We start from the raw sequence: 15,202 nt of genomic DNA, 5'->3' as shown, positions 1-15,202 counted from the left end.
CATCTGAATTGAACTGCGGTTACTCAATTTACTAAATCATAACTGACCAAATTGCAATTCCCGTCAGCTATAAAGACATTTTGCTGGGCTACAGTTGCTAAAACTCTGTTCTTCCAAACTGGCTTTAAGACAGTTGGCTTTATTGCTTTAGGTTTGATTTCCAACTCGAATATTTCTGTAGAACCGTTATAAAATCACCCCGCTCATCCTGGCCGTTAAGAGCGGCTTTCCTAGGCCTCCCGGGTTAAATATCAAGCTAGAAAGCTGTTAACTGACTTAACGTATATAATATGTTTCCTTAACAGCTTTACCTCTAATTTTTCAAACACGGGGGGGCAGTATAGTAATAGTATACGTTTTGTAGGGCTAGGGGTTTGAAAAGTTGTTTGGGTCTAGCCGCGTGTTGGCCTCATATTGGCTCTTGGTGCGGGATAAACACTCCACACCGATTTCTCCCCTCACTTGATCAACCTTCCCTATGACTGCCATGGCTACACGAATATATGCTTCCTGATTGCGTTTCATTCATCCGGCTTCATGGGCTGCATATATATAGGACGGTGTTTATGGGATCGAGTTGATGGAAGTTATATCCTTAGGAGATAAATACAGTCCAATCTCCCAGAGAACGTTTACAAAGCTCCTAGCTCCTCAAGCTTCACACTTCTACAGGTAGTCAGTACATCTCCCATCTCAGATTCAATCGGATATCCACAGTCTAATCAATCGCAACAAACCAAATATTTCCTTAATTATCACGACGTCGACAGAGTCAGTGGGTGAAGATAGACAGACGATAACAGCCTTCCAGATACAAGATCGCCATGATCAGCCAAGAAAGCCTCAAAGAGGTTAATATCTCGACACAATGCGATGCAGGGGATTATTGGGTGAGGCGTCCAAATATCAAGTCCAAGAGAACTGTACCCGGCGAGGCAGCATTTTATTTTCACTGAGCAAACGGTCTCTACTCCGGCGTCCTTTTTAGATCATTTGCGGTGGACGTATACGTGTTGATAAATTGAGAGCCTTATGAGCGTTGGTCAGAGTAATGGTGAAGTATCACTGTTCTAGTTGTCATCACCGTTCCTTGTTTCCAGACTCCCCAGCTCAATGGGTATTTGACACTTCTAACAACTGTCTTCTACAGTACTACTCCTTCTGTGAAGTACATGTATTCATCTGTACCTTCCCGTCTTGTACAGGCGTACCCGTCCTATCTGTGGGCCTTGCGCAATTAGCGAGCCGAAATCCGAGAAAGCCTGATGATATCTACAGGTACCTGCACAACATCCGCAACTAAGCCCTTAAGGCTGTCGTTACCATTGACTGTCTCAACATCGATCGACACACGACCATTATGCCTTACCGCCGTTTAGCGATAACAGCTAGCGTCCTGTGCGTACGTATTCGTGCACACGAGATTAACCTTTGAAGGAGATTCGCCGCATATGCTCCTCTCCTTGGTACGCGTACATACACGCAGGTACAGCACTAACTACATAGACCTTCTCTTCTTTGCTCGACTCTACATGAACGTGCGCAGAGATAGGCTGACTGATTACATTGTATGTAGTTGAGGGCTGCCACAGTCAGCCCAAGGGAGCAACACCCCCCGAGTGACCGACCATGATACTTAACTCCTACTCAGAACTCCAGGCAGCTTAACCGCCAACCGCCACCACTTGCCCGCATGACGCCCACATGCGATCCCTTACAAACCCTAAAGCATAAATATACTAATGTAACTACGCCTCAGACCCGAGACTCTTACTCCTTACATGTATTTCTAAAACGTTAATTAATTCAGATCAGTGGCGGTAGAAGCCACACAAAAAAAGGTTCTTTACAGTTCTGTAGCACTGGGGAGGTCTGTAGCTGCTCGTAAAGGGCACGTAAGCCGAGGGGGGGTATGCGTCATCTTCCTTAGGACGCATTGGTAATATTATTATCGGGGTCCGGGTCGGGCCAGGAACTTAGAACTCCCGCGTTCTTTTACACTTTAACTCCGTCAACGTCGGAAAAAAATCTTAAGGGGTTGGTGGTGGTAGATGATCGATCCAAGCTATCCAACAAACTTTTCAATTTTGGCGGCCCCCACGCGCCGGCCTTGGAAACGAACCGGAGAGGTCAAAACAAACACAAGATTTCCATTTCTATCATCAACCATAAAAAAAAAACCGCTGCAAATAGGAATAGCTTTTTCTTTTTTTCTTTTGGGGTTTCCAGAACCCAGAGAGAGATAGCAGAGAGATTAAACACTCTATCATACAAGAATGAGCTAATACTATAAACAGCCCGTGGAAGAAGAAGAAAGATACATTTAAGGAAAGAGAGCATGCATAAAGAGCGTATGTAGGAGTTGGACCCTAACATTAAGTGTTGTCCGCCATGAAATCTAGTATCACGGCGGTGATGAAGAAACAAACAGTTAACAAGTCACCACACTCCAGAACGGTAGTAGACTTTTCGCAAAAGTGGTATCAAAAGGTGGCAGGCAGACAGAGACATAAGGAGATATAGAAGAGAGCGAGGTAGTTTGATAAAACTAAATGGTTTCTCAATCGCAAAAGAGCTCAAGAGTAGTTGGATAGTAAAATAAAACAGAGAAGGAAAAAAAGATAAAAAAGGGAAAATAGACACAAAGAAACTCGTTCAATCCCCTCCCCTCCCCCGATAATCCATACCAGTTTCCCCCCATCTCCCATCCCCCCCAACCAGTGCACCAGAACAAGCCCATTCCCCCCATAGAATGTGTGCAACGAGAAAGGGAGAAACAAAGGCGTATTTACCTTCTTTTCCCTCCATCCTGCACAAAGCAATATGCAACACCAGCGCGGACGAGGCATGCAAAAAGTAGACGTGATCAATTCGCGCAAGAGTGATCAAAAAATTCTCCCCGTTCGATCTTTCCGATGAAAAGAAACAACAAGGTTCCAGACGGGCTGGCGTCGATCCCCATCAAAAAAGGAGCAGAGACGTCGACCTTACCCCTGCCTGATATCCTTCGTTCGTTAAAAAAAAAAAGGAGAGGGAAAGAAAGAACAAAAGGTATTTTTTCTTCCTCAACATCGTTCGTGACCATCCGTTCAGATAACAAGCATGAACCAGGCCAGCCGGGCCTTCCAACAAGAAAAAACCAGCCAGCCTTCTCAGATTCAATCCGGGGGTATCCCTGAAGCGAGCAAAGAAAAAAAAGAATAGAACACGTAAGGGAAAAATCGACAAAAAAGCAACACACACAGAAGGAACTTGAACACCGTGTAGAATTAATCATGCGGAAAAAAGATGATGAATGTTAGAAAACCCCAGGAAATTGATATCAAAATAACACAAGAAAATAAAGATATAAAAGAAATAACACCTTTCGGGCCCCTTCGTCCTTCTCCCGCTCAAATACACCTAATTTTGTACTACAGCATTGAACATGAGACAAGAGAACACAAAGAGCCGCCAATTTTGCCACAGTTGAAGAAAATAAAAAGTGACGTAGAAAGAATTATACATTTGCCGATCGCTTCTTAATAATAAGCAGCCTTCCCATGCTAGAATTATTTGAATGCACTACTATTTCTTTTCGAAGGAATGTTGTTTCCCCAATAGATGTTGCATGGAAAAAAAATACAGCTTATGAACGAGCAACACACGGGCAGTCTGATTTGAGCGTTTGCATTCTTCGGTTGTATTTAGTCGATTGTCATCCGTGAGGGCATGGTATGAGTAGCGTGGTTGCTCATCTCTGTCATGCTGTGCTTCTCCTCCTCATCGGACATCTTTCGTCGTGTAATGTGAGGTTTTAGACCCTTGTCGAAATTGATCATGCATGCTATTGCATTGGCAATGGTGAGGATGATGAGTATAATTGTTATCACGGCTATGATTGGTTAGCACATATACCCTCGCAACAGAGTCTCTGATAATTCAAACTCACCAAAAGTTGTTAAACTTCGTCGCGCGGGTTTGTAGCTGTCGTCATATGGAGATTGGTACATCCTGACCAATTTGAAGATAAAGTATGCAAGCGCCGCGAAAAATATGACAACTACACCACCCATCGCAAGCTTCTTTTCCCTCCTTGTACACCATGCCGCGAGAATCAAGAAGGCTATTGTGAGCGGGAGCACGACAATGGTGACGTAGAATTCGTAATCCTTATTGGTACCCTTAATCTGTTTCGTGACATAGCTGGTGGTTGAGGCGACAATGACGATAAATTGGACTGTAAATCCTACAAAGAAGAAGAAATCGAATTTGAGCAAAGCAATGAAAATCTATAATCCATGCAATATTGTCAGTTACCATCATAGAATTGCACCAGTTGATACAGCGACATACCTGGAAAGTGAGATATCTCTTTCTCATTCTTAGATCGGCACTGATATGCTTATAGATGGTCCATGCAAACTCATCGTAAAGTTTCCAGCAAACTACGCACATCAAGATTGTCGACAAGGCGATGATACACGGGATGGCAATTAAAGACGGCTGAATATACGGCCAAATATTTGTTTCCAAGGCGCCCTTGACGTTAGGATCGCCTCCCTTTTCTACCATTTCTGTAGTGACGCCTAGCTCCCTCAAGGCGGTGTTTGCGTCCTTGATCTGATCCATCTGAATAGCTGCGTAAACAAGCATAGCACCGTTGAATATGCAAATACCGATAACTTGAATGGTGTTCTTCAGGCGCAGCGCATCATAACACAGAATCACCAGGAACATGTGAGCGAAAATGAAGAGAGTAAGATAACTAATGCGATTTAATAGCATGGTTAGTCACAGAGGTCAAGGGACTATTATATATGGACGAAAATCAACTTACGTTGGGATCGTGCGTGTCTGAGCTGCCTGGAAGGCATTTGGCGTCTTTGAATTGATAACATCTACATTGAGGTTATTTTGAAATTTTGCAAACACATATCTATCCGATCCCACCAGTCAGCTTTCATTCAAACTAGGTCCCAGGTTTGGCCACGAAACAAAAAAAAATAAAAAAATAAAAAAATAAAAAGGTCCCATCTCAGACGCGATTTTCTTCAGCCTCAAGTGCGACGATGAAAAGTGATAAACGTACCCTTCAAGTCCCAGTACAGCGCAAGACTGGATGATAGCCAGGAGCAGAAAGCTCCATGACCAAGTCGTAGTAGGTCTGTAAACCATACCTGATCTTCGCGGCGGCGGAAGAGCACCTCCTCCGAGGAGGGAATTTCTGCTACTGTCGAATGGAATCTTGACGGTGTTAACTTGCTAGCCGGGAAGAAGCGATATTTAAGAGACTCCGCGTATAGTTGGGCGGATCTTTTTAAAACTAGGTGTCGTGACTAACAAAAGCTCTTCCTTTATGTCTCCCACTCTCTCCTTGTCTTGCTATCTCTCTGGGCGTCCTTCCTCCTTCTCTTTGTTTCCTCTTAGTATATCGGTCGGGGTTTTGTTGGATATATTTCGGATCGTGGCTCGGATCGGTGGGGGTAATTGCACACTCTCACACGCTCCTTTTGCGATGTAAGGGAAAGGCGTTTGTCGAATGTAAACCGTGGGAAGGTGCAAGCAAACGAGGGTTGGTTGTAAAAAGTCGAACGAAGGACGGGGGGGCTGAAGGGTTCAAGAAGGAAAGGAGGGGGTGGTGATGGTGGATGAACGAAGGGATCGTGGCGTTGTGATCCTGTCGGCTATGTATTGGGGGGGGGTGTGGTGGAGGGGGGTAGGGGAAAAGCGAGTGGTTTTGTTACGGTGAAGATGTGTCTGACAGGCCTGCTGAACGAGCGGAGAGGGCGTCGGAAGAAGGGTTTTGGGCGGGCACAAGGAAACGAGGCTGCGGCTGTAGGAGTAGTGAAGAGCAGTGCAGCAGTAGCGCAGTGGTAGTGCAGGAAGCAGGTAGGTAGGTGTCACTTGGGTTGGTGCTGTAACTGATGGGCTTATGATACTGCTACCGCCAGTACAGTGCTAGAACGGTAGTGTGGTAGGTACAAGTATGTATGATGGTGGAGGAGCAATTCTATGGGCGGCAGACAAGACAGAGCAGCAAAGGACCGACAGACAGACAGAACTGGGCAAGGGGGGGATGGGGGGGATTATGCAGCCTGTAGTATGGGAGAGCGAGACTTCGATGTTGCGCAACACTAAGAAAAGAGCCGTGGGGACGCAGTGGAGTGCTTAGAGGCACGAGGGTGTGAAATGAGAAAAGGCACACTTGGCTGACAAGGGAAGAGTAACTGTACCAATAGCGTAACGACTGTAAGGTCAGTGTTAGACACCTGGGCAAGAGAGAGATAAAAGGAAATGACAAGCTAGGCGCGAGAGAAAGCAAACAAAAAAGGAAAATGCTTCTGTTGTGCTCGATACCGACTGTACCGTACCTACCTCGCTCTACACAGTTAGCCAACAGACCCACCCTGACTTCTTGCCCTTCATCTCTTCAATCTTCCAGGGAACCTTCCTTCCAGCTATCCTTCCACGGTCCACCCCACCCATGCCCTGGGTTTAGATTTCCGTTACAGATTGGCATCCACACCTTACCCAGCACAGTAAACCTGGACCTCGAAAGCGTAAACAAATTTGTCAACCATCCCTACTTAGTAAATAAGATAAATAATAAATAAATAAGATAAATAAAATAAAACAAAATACCACAGAGGATCCTTCCTTCCCTCTTGTCTCGCTAAGGCGGTCAAACGTCACCCAGAATAGGCCAATGACAGGAACGCCGAGATGGGATGGGACCTGGCAACCTGCAACCCAGCACCCAAAAATAATACACTGCCGCGGCGGGATCGCAGTTGCGATCGAGCCACTTTGGGCATGGGAGCTCGAAGGGGAGGCTGTGTTTCATTCGCTGCCCGAAACCAGGGAGAACACAAGCCAACCAAACCCCAAGCTGAAAAAGGTCAAAAGGGCTGAGGCAGGACCGTGGAATTTTCCCATCACGCTTCGGATTTTTACTTTTTGCTTTTGCATGAGCCTCTGTGGATGCTAGAAACAACTTTATCTAAGCCGGGACCCCTCTCTCCAGAGCTCGATCCCGTCCCTTCCCTCATCCACTCCTCTCCCCACTCATGCCGTGAAACCACTGCGCTGGGTTGCGGACGGGTGTGGGATGCATAATATGAGGAGTGGTTGGGGATCTCCAAACTTCCTTCTCCAGAATAAGATGCTGACGATGGGATTCCGACGATTGGGTTTGACAAATCCAATCTTGAACCTCGAACCGTTTGAACATGTAAGTGCCTGTAGCGTGGAGGAATTAAATGATACCCCAATTCTTTATAAAATCTTTGTCACGCGCTTGTGAGATGAATGGTCGCCTGCAGGGCAGTGAAGCAGAATATGGGCTTGTAGCAGCAGCAACTTAGTGAGAGAGGAAGCAGAATAATCTTTCTGAATTCTTGGTCTCACAGCCACGGCCAACATATTAGGTAACTAGTATAGATCCCAACCCCCATCCTGCTCACTTCCCTTTGAACTCCCGTATGTAACTTCGACTCTCCGATGATGTTTGAGTTTGCGAAATTTCCGAAATTCGCTTTACCGGGGGAGTTCGGCATCGGCATGCTCAGCGAGAGCGACTTTGCTAATCCGGTAGGATCTAATCACTTGGCGACAACTAAGAGTGAATTGAATTTCAGGTGCTGTGTGCTGAATCTTGAAAAATGCAGATGTCGTATTTTGGTAGAGTGGTACAAGAAAGTACTTTATCGGCTACTAAGCCTTGATCTAGCCCCTTGAGTAAATAACTGTTAATCCAGTCACCACTCACCGCATACAACTCATTTTTCAGCCTCACCCAACAGTTGCTTTTTACAGTGAAGAGGAGACATATGGCACCAATCAGCGACCGCGCAACCACCTGCAGAGGAACAAAAAAAAAGCTACATAGGTACTCGAGAGTACTGTACCGGTAAATGTCATTAGACATCAGTACCATTCTGTGAAAGATATGGATTGATCAGCAGGCTGGGTAGGTACATGTACCTAGCCAGAGCGCGAGCTATGTACCTACTCTAAACGACTCTAAACGCTGTATCCACACGCCTACACTAGGTAGATCGACCATTTCTTGCGCAACACCCAATTCGTCCGAGATGTTGATTAAGCCTTCTGACTCCCACACTCGCACTTAAGCGGGTTTTACTTGGTTGCTATTTATGGCATCAACCAGAATGCCATCTATTCAATGTCCATCCCCTATCACGTATGATAACCGTAAAAGAAATCTTGATCTGAAAAATTTCTCATAAACGTCATGTGTAAAGTATGTGTTCCCAGAATAGCTTTATAAACGTGTGGGCGCTTGTAGGTAATTGTCAGAGCAATGCACCAATCCATTGGAGAGTCAAAACCAAGCACCCAAATGCTCAATCTTCCTCCAAACCGGTGGATAAAGAGATAGATTTCCATGCGTGTGCCTATCAAGTAACTTGGAACACGGTCATCTATGTGATATGGACGTCGGCGACGATAATTATATGCTGATGTCAATGATGTATCTTGGAGTAAATACATGTAAGTTTCTATTTCAGGAATACCCCAGTAGTTCCCTATTATCTAACCAGATCGGGTGGTCGGTTCAATTTTTGGTAGCAGTACCGTACCGTGTGCGCCGGCTTTCCAGAGTACCACCTGTGGTAGTACCCCGTCGCGTGTGAGCATGCCTTTGGAGGCTCTTTCGTCATAAAGGGAGAGATTCGTGTAGTTAAGCATTTATGCTTGTAAGTGTAACCGTGACCTACACTCGTACGCGTAATTAAATAACCACATATATGTAGTGCTTTTCTAAATGCCATTGGTAGGCTCGACGATAGTATTTTGATTGGTTTTGGTGGTTTTTGCAAGTCGGGTACCCCGGAGCTGAGAAATTCAACCTTAATAACAATCGTAGGTCAGTGATGAGATGTAGTTAAACTATTCACATGGGAATTCTTGGTCAAATATAAGCCACATAGCCCCCCCCCCCCCCCCCCAAAAACCCTCTATACAGTGAAGATAAGAAACTTGTTCCCAGCGATGAGCTGCTCTGAACTACCATATATCTAGGCATAATGATGTAGTGTGTATGTAGACGTCTCAGCCTTCTGGTTGCCATAATAAGTGAGATCCTGATCAGAAAATGGATAAAATCGAAGACTTCTAGCTAGGGCAATGGAGTCTTTCTACCTGTGGATTACTATATCTGTATCTGCTGGCACATTGATCTCTAGCCACTTGTCCATACACGCCTTTTCATCTCGCTCACACGTGACTCAACACTAGCCGTTTACACTACATATGATTCTCCTGTCAAAGTTTACTGAACGTGGATACATGTATTTAAGCTTCTAGAGCCTCACGGCTCATAGCTACTGTGGAGGTCTGGTTCGTCAAAAGCTGTTTGCATTTTAGGTTTGACTTTGAAACGGCTCACCTGGGTCTAGTGAGTTAAGACAAAGCTAAACGCTCCGGTTGCTAGTCTGCTCGTACCGAGTGATCATTTGTGAAGCGGATACCGGGTATATAATATCTTGCTTTATTCGCGAACTCAATACATGTATCTACTCTGTATATGTAGTCACGGAATCTCTGTATTGACTTGGCCAAGCTTTTTCTGCTGATGATTTAGTGTCTAAGACTTACTATGATTTTGTTTCACTGTACACAGATTGTGTTATGTGCGTGTGTATGTGCCATTTCTGAGACTGTTGAACGAGTTTGTACGTACAATTGTGTTGATTACATATAGATGTAGGTATATATTCATGTACATGGTTATCAATCCAGTGTGCTAGAAGTATTCGGAACCTTAAAAGAAGATTCGTGGTTGTAGGGGTGTTTATGTAACATGGGTTGCAACTATATGAAATCTTAACCGTTAACGTTCGCTGTAGTAAATGCATGTGCATGTGCGCTATGATCATGTCAAGTTCAGCTGAGAACGAAGAATTACGAAAATTCTGATTTCTATGTGAAACATACGAGCCAAACTCATTTTGCTGTGGGATTCAGAACACGGGTTCTATTCTAGCTGAATGCGTTAGAGTACTAAAAGCGGTATTTTCATTCCACACCCTAATAAAGAGTTCTGGATACCTACTATCCATCATTTAGGAAGATATACCGTACCGAGGCGTTGTTTACATCATCTAATCAAGATCTTACTACCCGTCCTTTCACAATGGCAATTTCTTTCGAGTAAACCCGATATAGTACAACCGGACTAAATATCTGAAATCCCTGCTATAAAGTGACAAACAACGAAAACCACAAACCACAAAACAACATCTTTATCACTCGGGTTTGAATCAGGTTCCAATCGTTTAGTTGCATATGCAATATGCAGGGGCGGGAAAAAACGAGAGTATAGGGCTGGGCTGGGCTGGGCTGGGCTGATACATGGGAAGGAAGGAAGTAAGGGGTTATCCTTGTCTAGGCCACTCTTTCATTGTGTTCCGGATCCCCATTTGGTAGGGCTATATTATTTAACATTACTATTGCTTAGTCTTTCGATCGATCGGGTTTCCAATTCGTATCTTAGAGTAGCTTGGTTTCAATCTTCGAATTGATATCAACGAAGCTTGTAGGCATTTGATTAGTAATTTTACCGGACGAGGATTAGGTTGAGTCACGGAAACTCACTCGGCCGTTTTATCACGGATTCGTTTCCGCGGATGATTACATGTATGCCTAATATACTACGGACATGTAGAGTAGGGTAAATACAACACAAAGTGTAAAATTTTAAAGAAGCTTAAGGGAGGATACGTAAAAACCTAAACAGAAAAATATACTTTTGATGGCGACTTTGAACTCATGCGCGCATGGAGATTAAATTTCATGTAAGTCTGTTAATAGGGTTTCGTAGAGACTTATGGGGAGAAAATGAGCTCTAATCTCATCCCATACTTACAAGTATTTATATGCACTGAGCTCATAGTGCTCATTTTGAAAATTATAAGAAGGATTTAGGGGGTAGGTTTTGATTTTAAAGTAAATTTTGGTTGCGAAAATTCGTATCCTGCCTTAAGCATTTCATGGCATTCTATATGCGCAACAGCGGCTCTCGAGATGTCAAATTCTAATGCAATCTTGCTGTTCTCGTAGCAACTTCTGTCACCGGTCTTAAACATGCCAATAAAGTGACAGAAGATGGTTCAATGAATTCGAATTGAATCAATTGCAAGCGGCACCACCGCTACTACAGTTATTGATGGAAGGAGAGGGATTCGAAGTTAGTGTGGTCCACGAGGCCGCTCGAGGCGAGAACGGAGAGTAGTACTGAGGCCGCTCGGTTTTGCTTAACATTGGCCTTTACTGGTCTCGAGGTTTCAGAGAAGTGGCCTCGAGGTGTCTCGAGGCATCTCGAGACCGCCAGTACAGAAACTTTTGGTGATAAGAGTGAATCGATACCTAAACCTAGTGCGATACCAACCTGAGTCTGCATTATATTTAAGGATATGCTCGATCTTGGCGGCCTCGAGGCACCTCGAGGCCTATCAGAGTGGTGGTTCCGAGCTTCCTTGGCCTTGTAAGCTCTCGGTATTGTCCGGCCTCGAGGTCATGGTCTCGAAGCAAAGCCACAAGGCCGCTCGGCCTCGTGGACCACACTATTCGAAGCCTCTTACACTCAGCTGGCAGCTATACAGTAAAAGTTTAGAAGAGTTCACGGCTTATTCCGAGGACAACTATATGCCCTAGATGCTCACAAGGGTTTGAACTAGAGATCTATTCTTTATATTTACACACGATCCTGGTGGTGAATGATCCGGCTCAAGAAGTCGGACTATCCTTTGGGTAGGTAAATTACCGTAGATGTAAGCCTGCTAGCACGGATCCCAAGACGTGCTTTGGCTACAACAGGAACTGCCATCAAGACATTAAAGACCTTCAAGTTGGTAGTTAGTACTAGAAAGCTTGATTATGGCGGGTGTGCGAAAATAATTTGATTGAGTTCAGCCATCCCGCGATTCACTTTATAGAAAGAAAGAAGGAACCTACTCAGTAGTAAATGTTTTACTCTATGTATTCGGAGACGAGCTGCACATGTAGATATGTATTCATGTTCACTTATCGAAAACTGAAGCATATCTGCGTAAGAAAATAATTATATAACCGCCCTTGTGATAAACTGAAGTGCGTGACAATATGGCAGGAAATCCTGTAAGTACCTGAGACATTCTGCTCCAAAGTTTCAGGCGAAGCATTTGACTAGCTGTAACTATGTTTCATTGGTGAATGTAACTATGCTCCGTTACTCCTTATTTTTATTGCATCATTGTTGTCTAATTTATATATGAAATTGTTTTATTGTCGTACTCTGTTGGGTTTTACAATTTGATATTGCGTCAAACATATACTAGTTTTGGTTGGGGTAAGCATAAGTGCCCTCATAGTGAATTTGGGGGGTGTTGACGTGAAAGCGTCGCATGCGTACATGTGGCCCGCCATACACGATGATGAAAAGAGCGGTATTCAGGATTTCCTTGCGTCCTTTTCTTTGCTTCCTGTTTATTGAAAGAAGAAAATAAAAAAATCTCGGTTTTCGGATAACGTCGTTATTTCTCGCTTTCAAGGACCTTTTGTTTAAGAGTACATGCATGTACAAGTTCGGGTTGACCATAGTCAATGGCCATGGGACTCATTGACCGGCCGCGCGCGCCTCATTTCCCCTAGGCCTCCAGAAGTGTCACTGGCGATAAGACAGGTCAAGGCAGAACAAAGGAGGCTATGTGAGTGTTATCAGTGAACAAGTGTAAAACAAAAAAAATTATTATTCTCGGAGCATGCCAAAGATCAACAAATTGATAAGTTACAAATGTCCCTGTAGTGAATGGGCATGCCTGCACCGTATCGAGGATCAGGCTTGATTCTCGGGACTTGGGAGTCCTTCCCGCGAATCTGAAGTGAAGAGGGAAGAGAAAAAAAGAGATCCAGAGATCTAGAGAGAGATCTATAGACGAGTTGTTACCGAATAAACTCAACTATTTAGCTTAGATGCACCTAGTTGGAGGATCAGGTGGTGGGTATTTCTAACTACACAACTCACCTATGCCAGGCTCACATGTAGTCTCAACTGAAAGAGGTGAAGTGTCTATGTTCTTTTGGCGGGGAGGGGAAAGGACTGTTGGACACGGTTGCATGGTAACCAGGCAGCACCCGCTCTCTATGCCAGTGTTGCCTTGTCGCTTGGTTGCTTGCTAACTGGCAATGGGTTTGGCCTGCAGTTGGCATGAACCAAAGAAAAGGCAACGAACGATTTTTCGCCGCGGGTAGACGAGGAGCAACAACAGTCGAGAGGGGCCATCCATCAACCAAAAAAAAACCCAAAAGTAGGCTGGCCATCACCCCATCCTTTTTCTGTCCTTTCTTTCTCGGGCACCCCAATCTTTTCCACACACACACAACACAACCCCCCAACCTCTTTCTTCTTCCTCTTCTTCCCACCCTCTCCCACCCCACAAAAGTCTCTTCTTCCCTTTTCCTCCCCAACATCCAACACAACCCAACACCCATCCTTTTTTCACCCATCTCTCTCTTTCCGAGTCGTCCACCATAACGACCTAAGAGATAGAAAGGTGAAATATTAATATACTAAACATCCAAAAAAGATTACCATTGTAATCTTATCTCTCACATCACCGTTTACCCCACCTTACTATCAGTCAATCAATCGCTGCCAACAATGGCGCGAGGACCCGCAAAAGACAAGGTGGCCGTCATTGCGCCGGCGGTCGCTGTCAACAGTGAACACGATGACCTTGTTCGCAAACGCGACGCGGTAAGCATTCATCCATCCCATCATCCTCGTCCTTCTCCCCCACCCCCCAAAATGCGCTCGGGGCCCCCTCCAACGCGTACACCCATAGTAGACACTTCCTTCTTCTTTTGTCTTTTCTTACTTCATTATTCATCGTGTCTTTCCTTTTATTTTCCCTCTGCAGTTTTTTGTAATTTATCAAAAGAACAAGAAGAAGGAAAGAAAAAAAAACTCTTTCTGGTTCCATCACGCTGACAATGGATCTTTCAATTCATCTCCAGTTTGTCACATCAATGACTATGCTCCGTAACGCGGCCGAAGAAGCCTCGCGTGCTGGGCTCGCGTACTTTGATCACATCATTGGAGCTCCCAATGGTGAACATCAATTCACCACCACATACTCTCGAGCTCTATCCGTTGCTCCCCCTGTACGTGCGACCACTGAGGAACCGGAAGGGCCTCTCAAGCGTCCCCGTCGCAAGCGTGAAAAGCGTGACCCGGACCTTCCCAAGAGGCCAATGACCGCATACCTCTTGTTTTGTAATCAGGGACGTGAGACTGTCAAAAGGGATCTTGGAGATGGCGCTAGTCACAAGGATGTCATCGCCGAATTGACCAGGCGTTGGGCTGAAGTGCCAGAGGATGAGAAAAAGGTCGGTTGCTCAAATGCGTGGCACATGCAGAACAATTGATTAACAAGTTTTGATAGGCCTGGCAAGATTTGTATCAGAAGAACCGCGTCGTCTATGACAAGGAACTTGCTGAATACAAGGCTTCCAAAGAGCCCCACCCTGAAGCCATTGCCCCCGCTGCTGCTGCAACTGCTGCATCTGGCTTCACCGCGGTAAACCACACCGAACCCGCTGAAGAATCTGACGCTGAGTCAGAAGCCGAACCGGAGGCTACAAAGGCTGCCGAGCCTGAAGAATCCGAGCTCTCCGAGGCCGAACCTGAGGAGGAAGCAGAAGAGGAGGAGGAGGAGGAGGAGGAGGAGGAGGAGGAGGAAGCGAAATCCCCCACCCCGCCCCCACCCCCTCCATCCAGAGCCAAGGCTACCCCACGTGGAAAGAAGGCTGTTAATGGCGCTTCCTCCGTCAAGAAGACCCCCATCCCTGCGCCAGTTGCAGCGAGCCCTCCTACCACAAAGGAGAAGGAGAAGAGGAAACGAACCTCAAGCAGGAAGAAGGCTGCCGAAGAGGAGGCTGTTGTTGAGGAGACTCCGAAGAAAAAGACCAAGAGGAGAAGAAAGAGTACTGCCGAATAAACGAACCAAATGTTCTTGTTTCCTACCAATGTATCAGTGTAACAGTTATGAGTTTCCTTGTTTCCTTTACTTCTTGGGTGGTAGATGCTGGGTAGTTTTCCGTTACAAAAAATTGGCTGGTAGGAGGTCTTTCGGTTGGTCGGGCGGGTTGTTTTTCCCCCTTTATTTCGTTCATTCAGGTCCTCATTTACGTTGCTCTTAACAGTTGTACTTTCAGA

General features: G+C 45.3%; 3 protein-coding genes across 3 annotated transcripts; 2 read left to right on the top strand and 1 right to left on the bottom strand.

Moving 5' to 3' along the window:
- Positions 1 to 1,051: 1,051 nt before the first annotated feature.
- On the top strand, positions 1,052 to 1,888 carry H6S33_003493 (uncharacterized protein; the record flags this gene model as incomplete). The annotated part of the gene is made up of 6 exons (XM_044834841.1): positions 1,052 to 1,054; positions 1,151 to 1,278; positions 1,438 to 1,486; positions 1,577 to 1,591; positions 1,652 to 1,744; positions 1,811 to 1,888. 6 exons carry the CDS (start codon positions 1,052 to 1,054, stop codon positions 1,886 to 1,888), a joined length of 366 nt encoding a protein of 121 aa, XP_044691854.1.
- Positions 1,889 to 3,686: 1,798 nt separating this feature from the next.
- On the bottom strand, positions 3,687 to 5,157 carry H6S33_003492 (uncharacterized protein; the record flags this gene model as incomplete). Its single annotated transcript, XM_044834839.1, has 5 exons — positions 3,687 to 3,874; positions 3,932 to 4,271; positions 4,336 to 4,747; positions 4,820 to 4,918; positions 5,072 to 5,157. 5 exons carry the CDS (start codon positions 5,155 to 5,157, stop codon positions 3,687 to 3,689), a joined length of 1,125 nt encoding a protein of 374 aa, XP_044691853.1.
- An 8,488-nt stretch (positions 5,158 to 13,645) lies between these two features.
- Positions 13,646 to 14,984, top strand: H6S33_003491 (uncharacterized protein; the record flags this gene model as incomplete). Its single annotated transcript, XM_044834838.1, has 3 exons — positions 13,646 to 13,741; positions 14,002 to 14,373; positions 14,430 to 14,984. The coding sequence occupies 3 exons, from the start codon at positions 13,646 to 13,648 to the stop codon at positions 14,982 to 14,984; spliced, it is 1,023 nt and encodes a 340-aa protein (XP_044691852.1).
- Positions 14,985 to 15,202: the final 218 nt, after the last annotated feature.

The sequence above is a fragment of the Morchella sextelata genome (genome assembly GCF_020137385.1).
Source record: "Morchella sextelata strain SCLS chromosome Unknown scls_15, whole genome shotgun sequence".
NCBI classification, from domain to species: Eukaryota; Fungi; Ascomycota; class Pezizomycetes; order Pezizales; family Morchellaceae; genus Morchella; species Morchella sextelata.
This window is presented reverse-complemented; position numbering and strand designations above follow the sequence as displayed.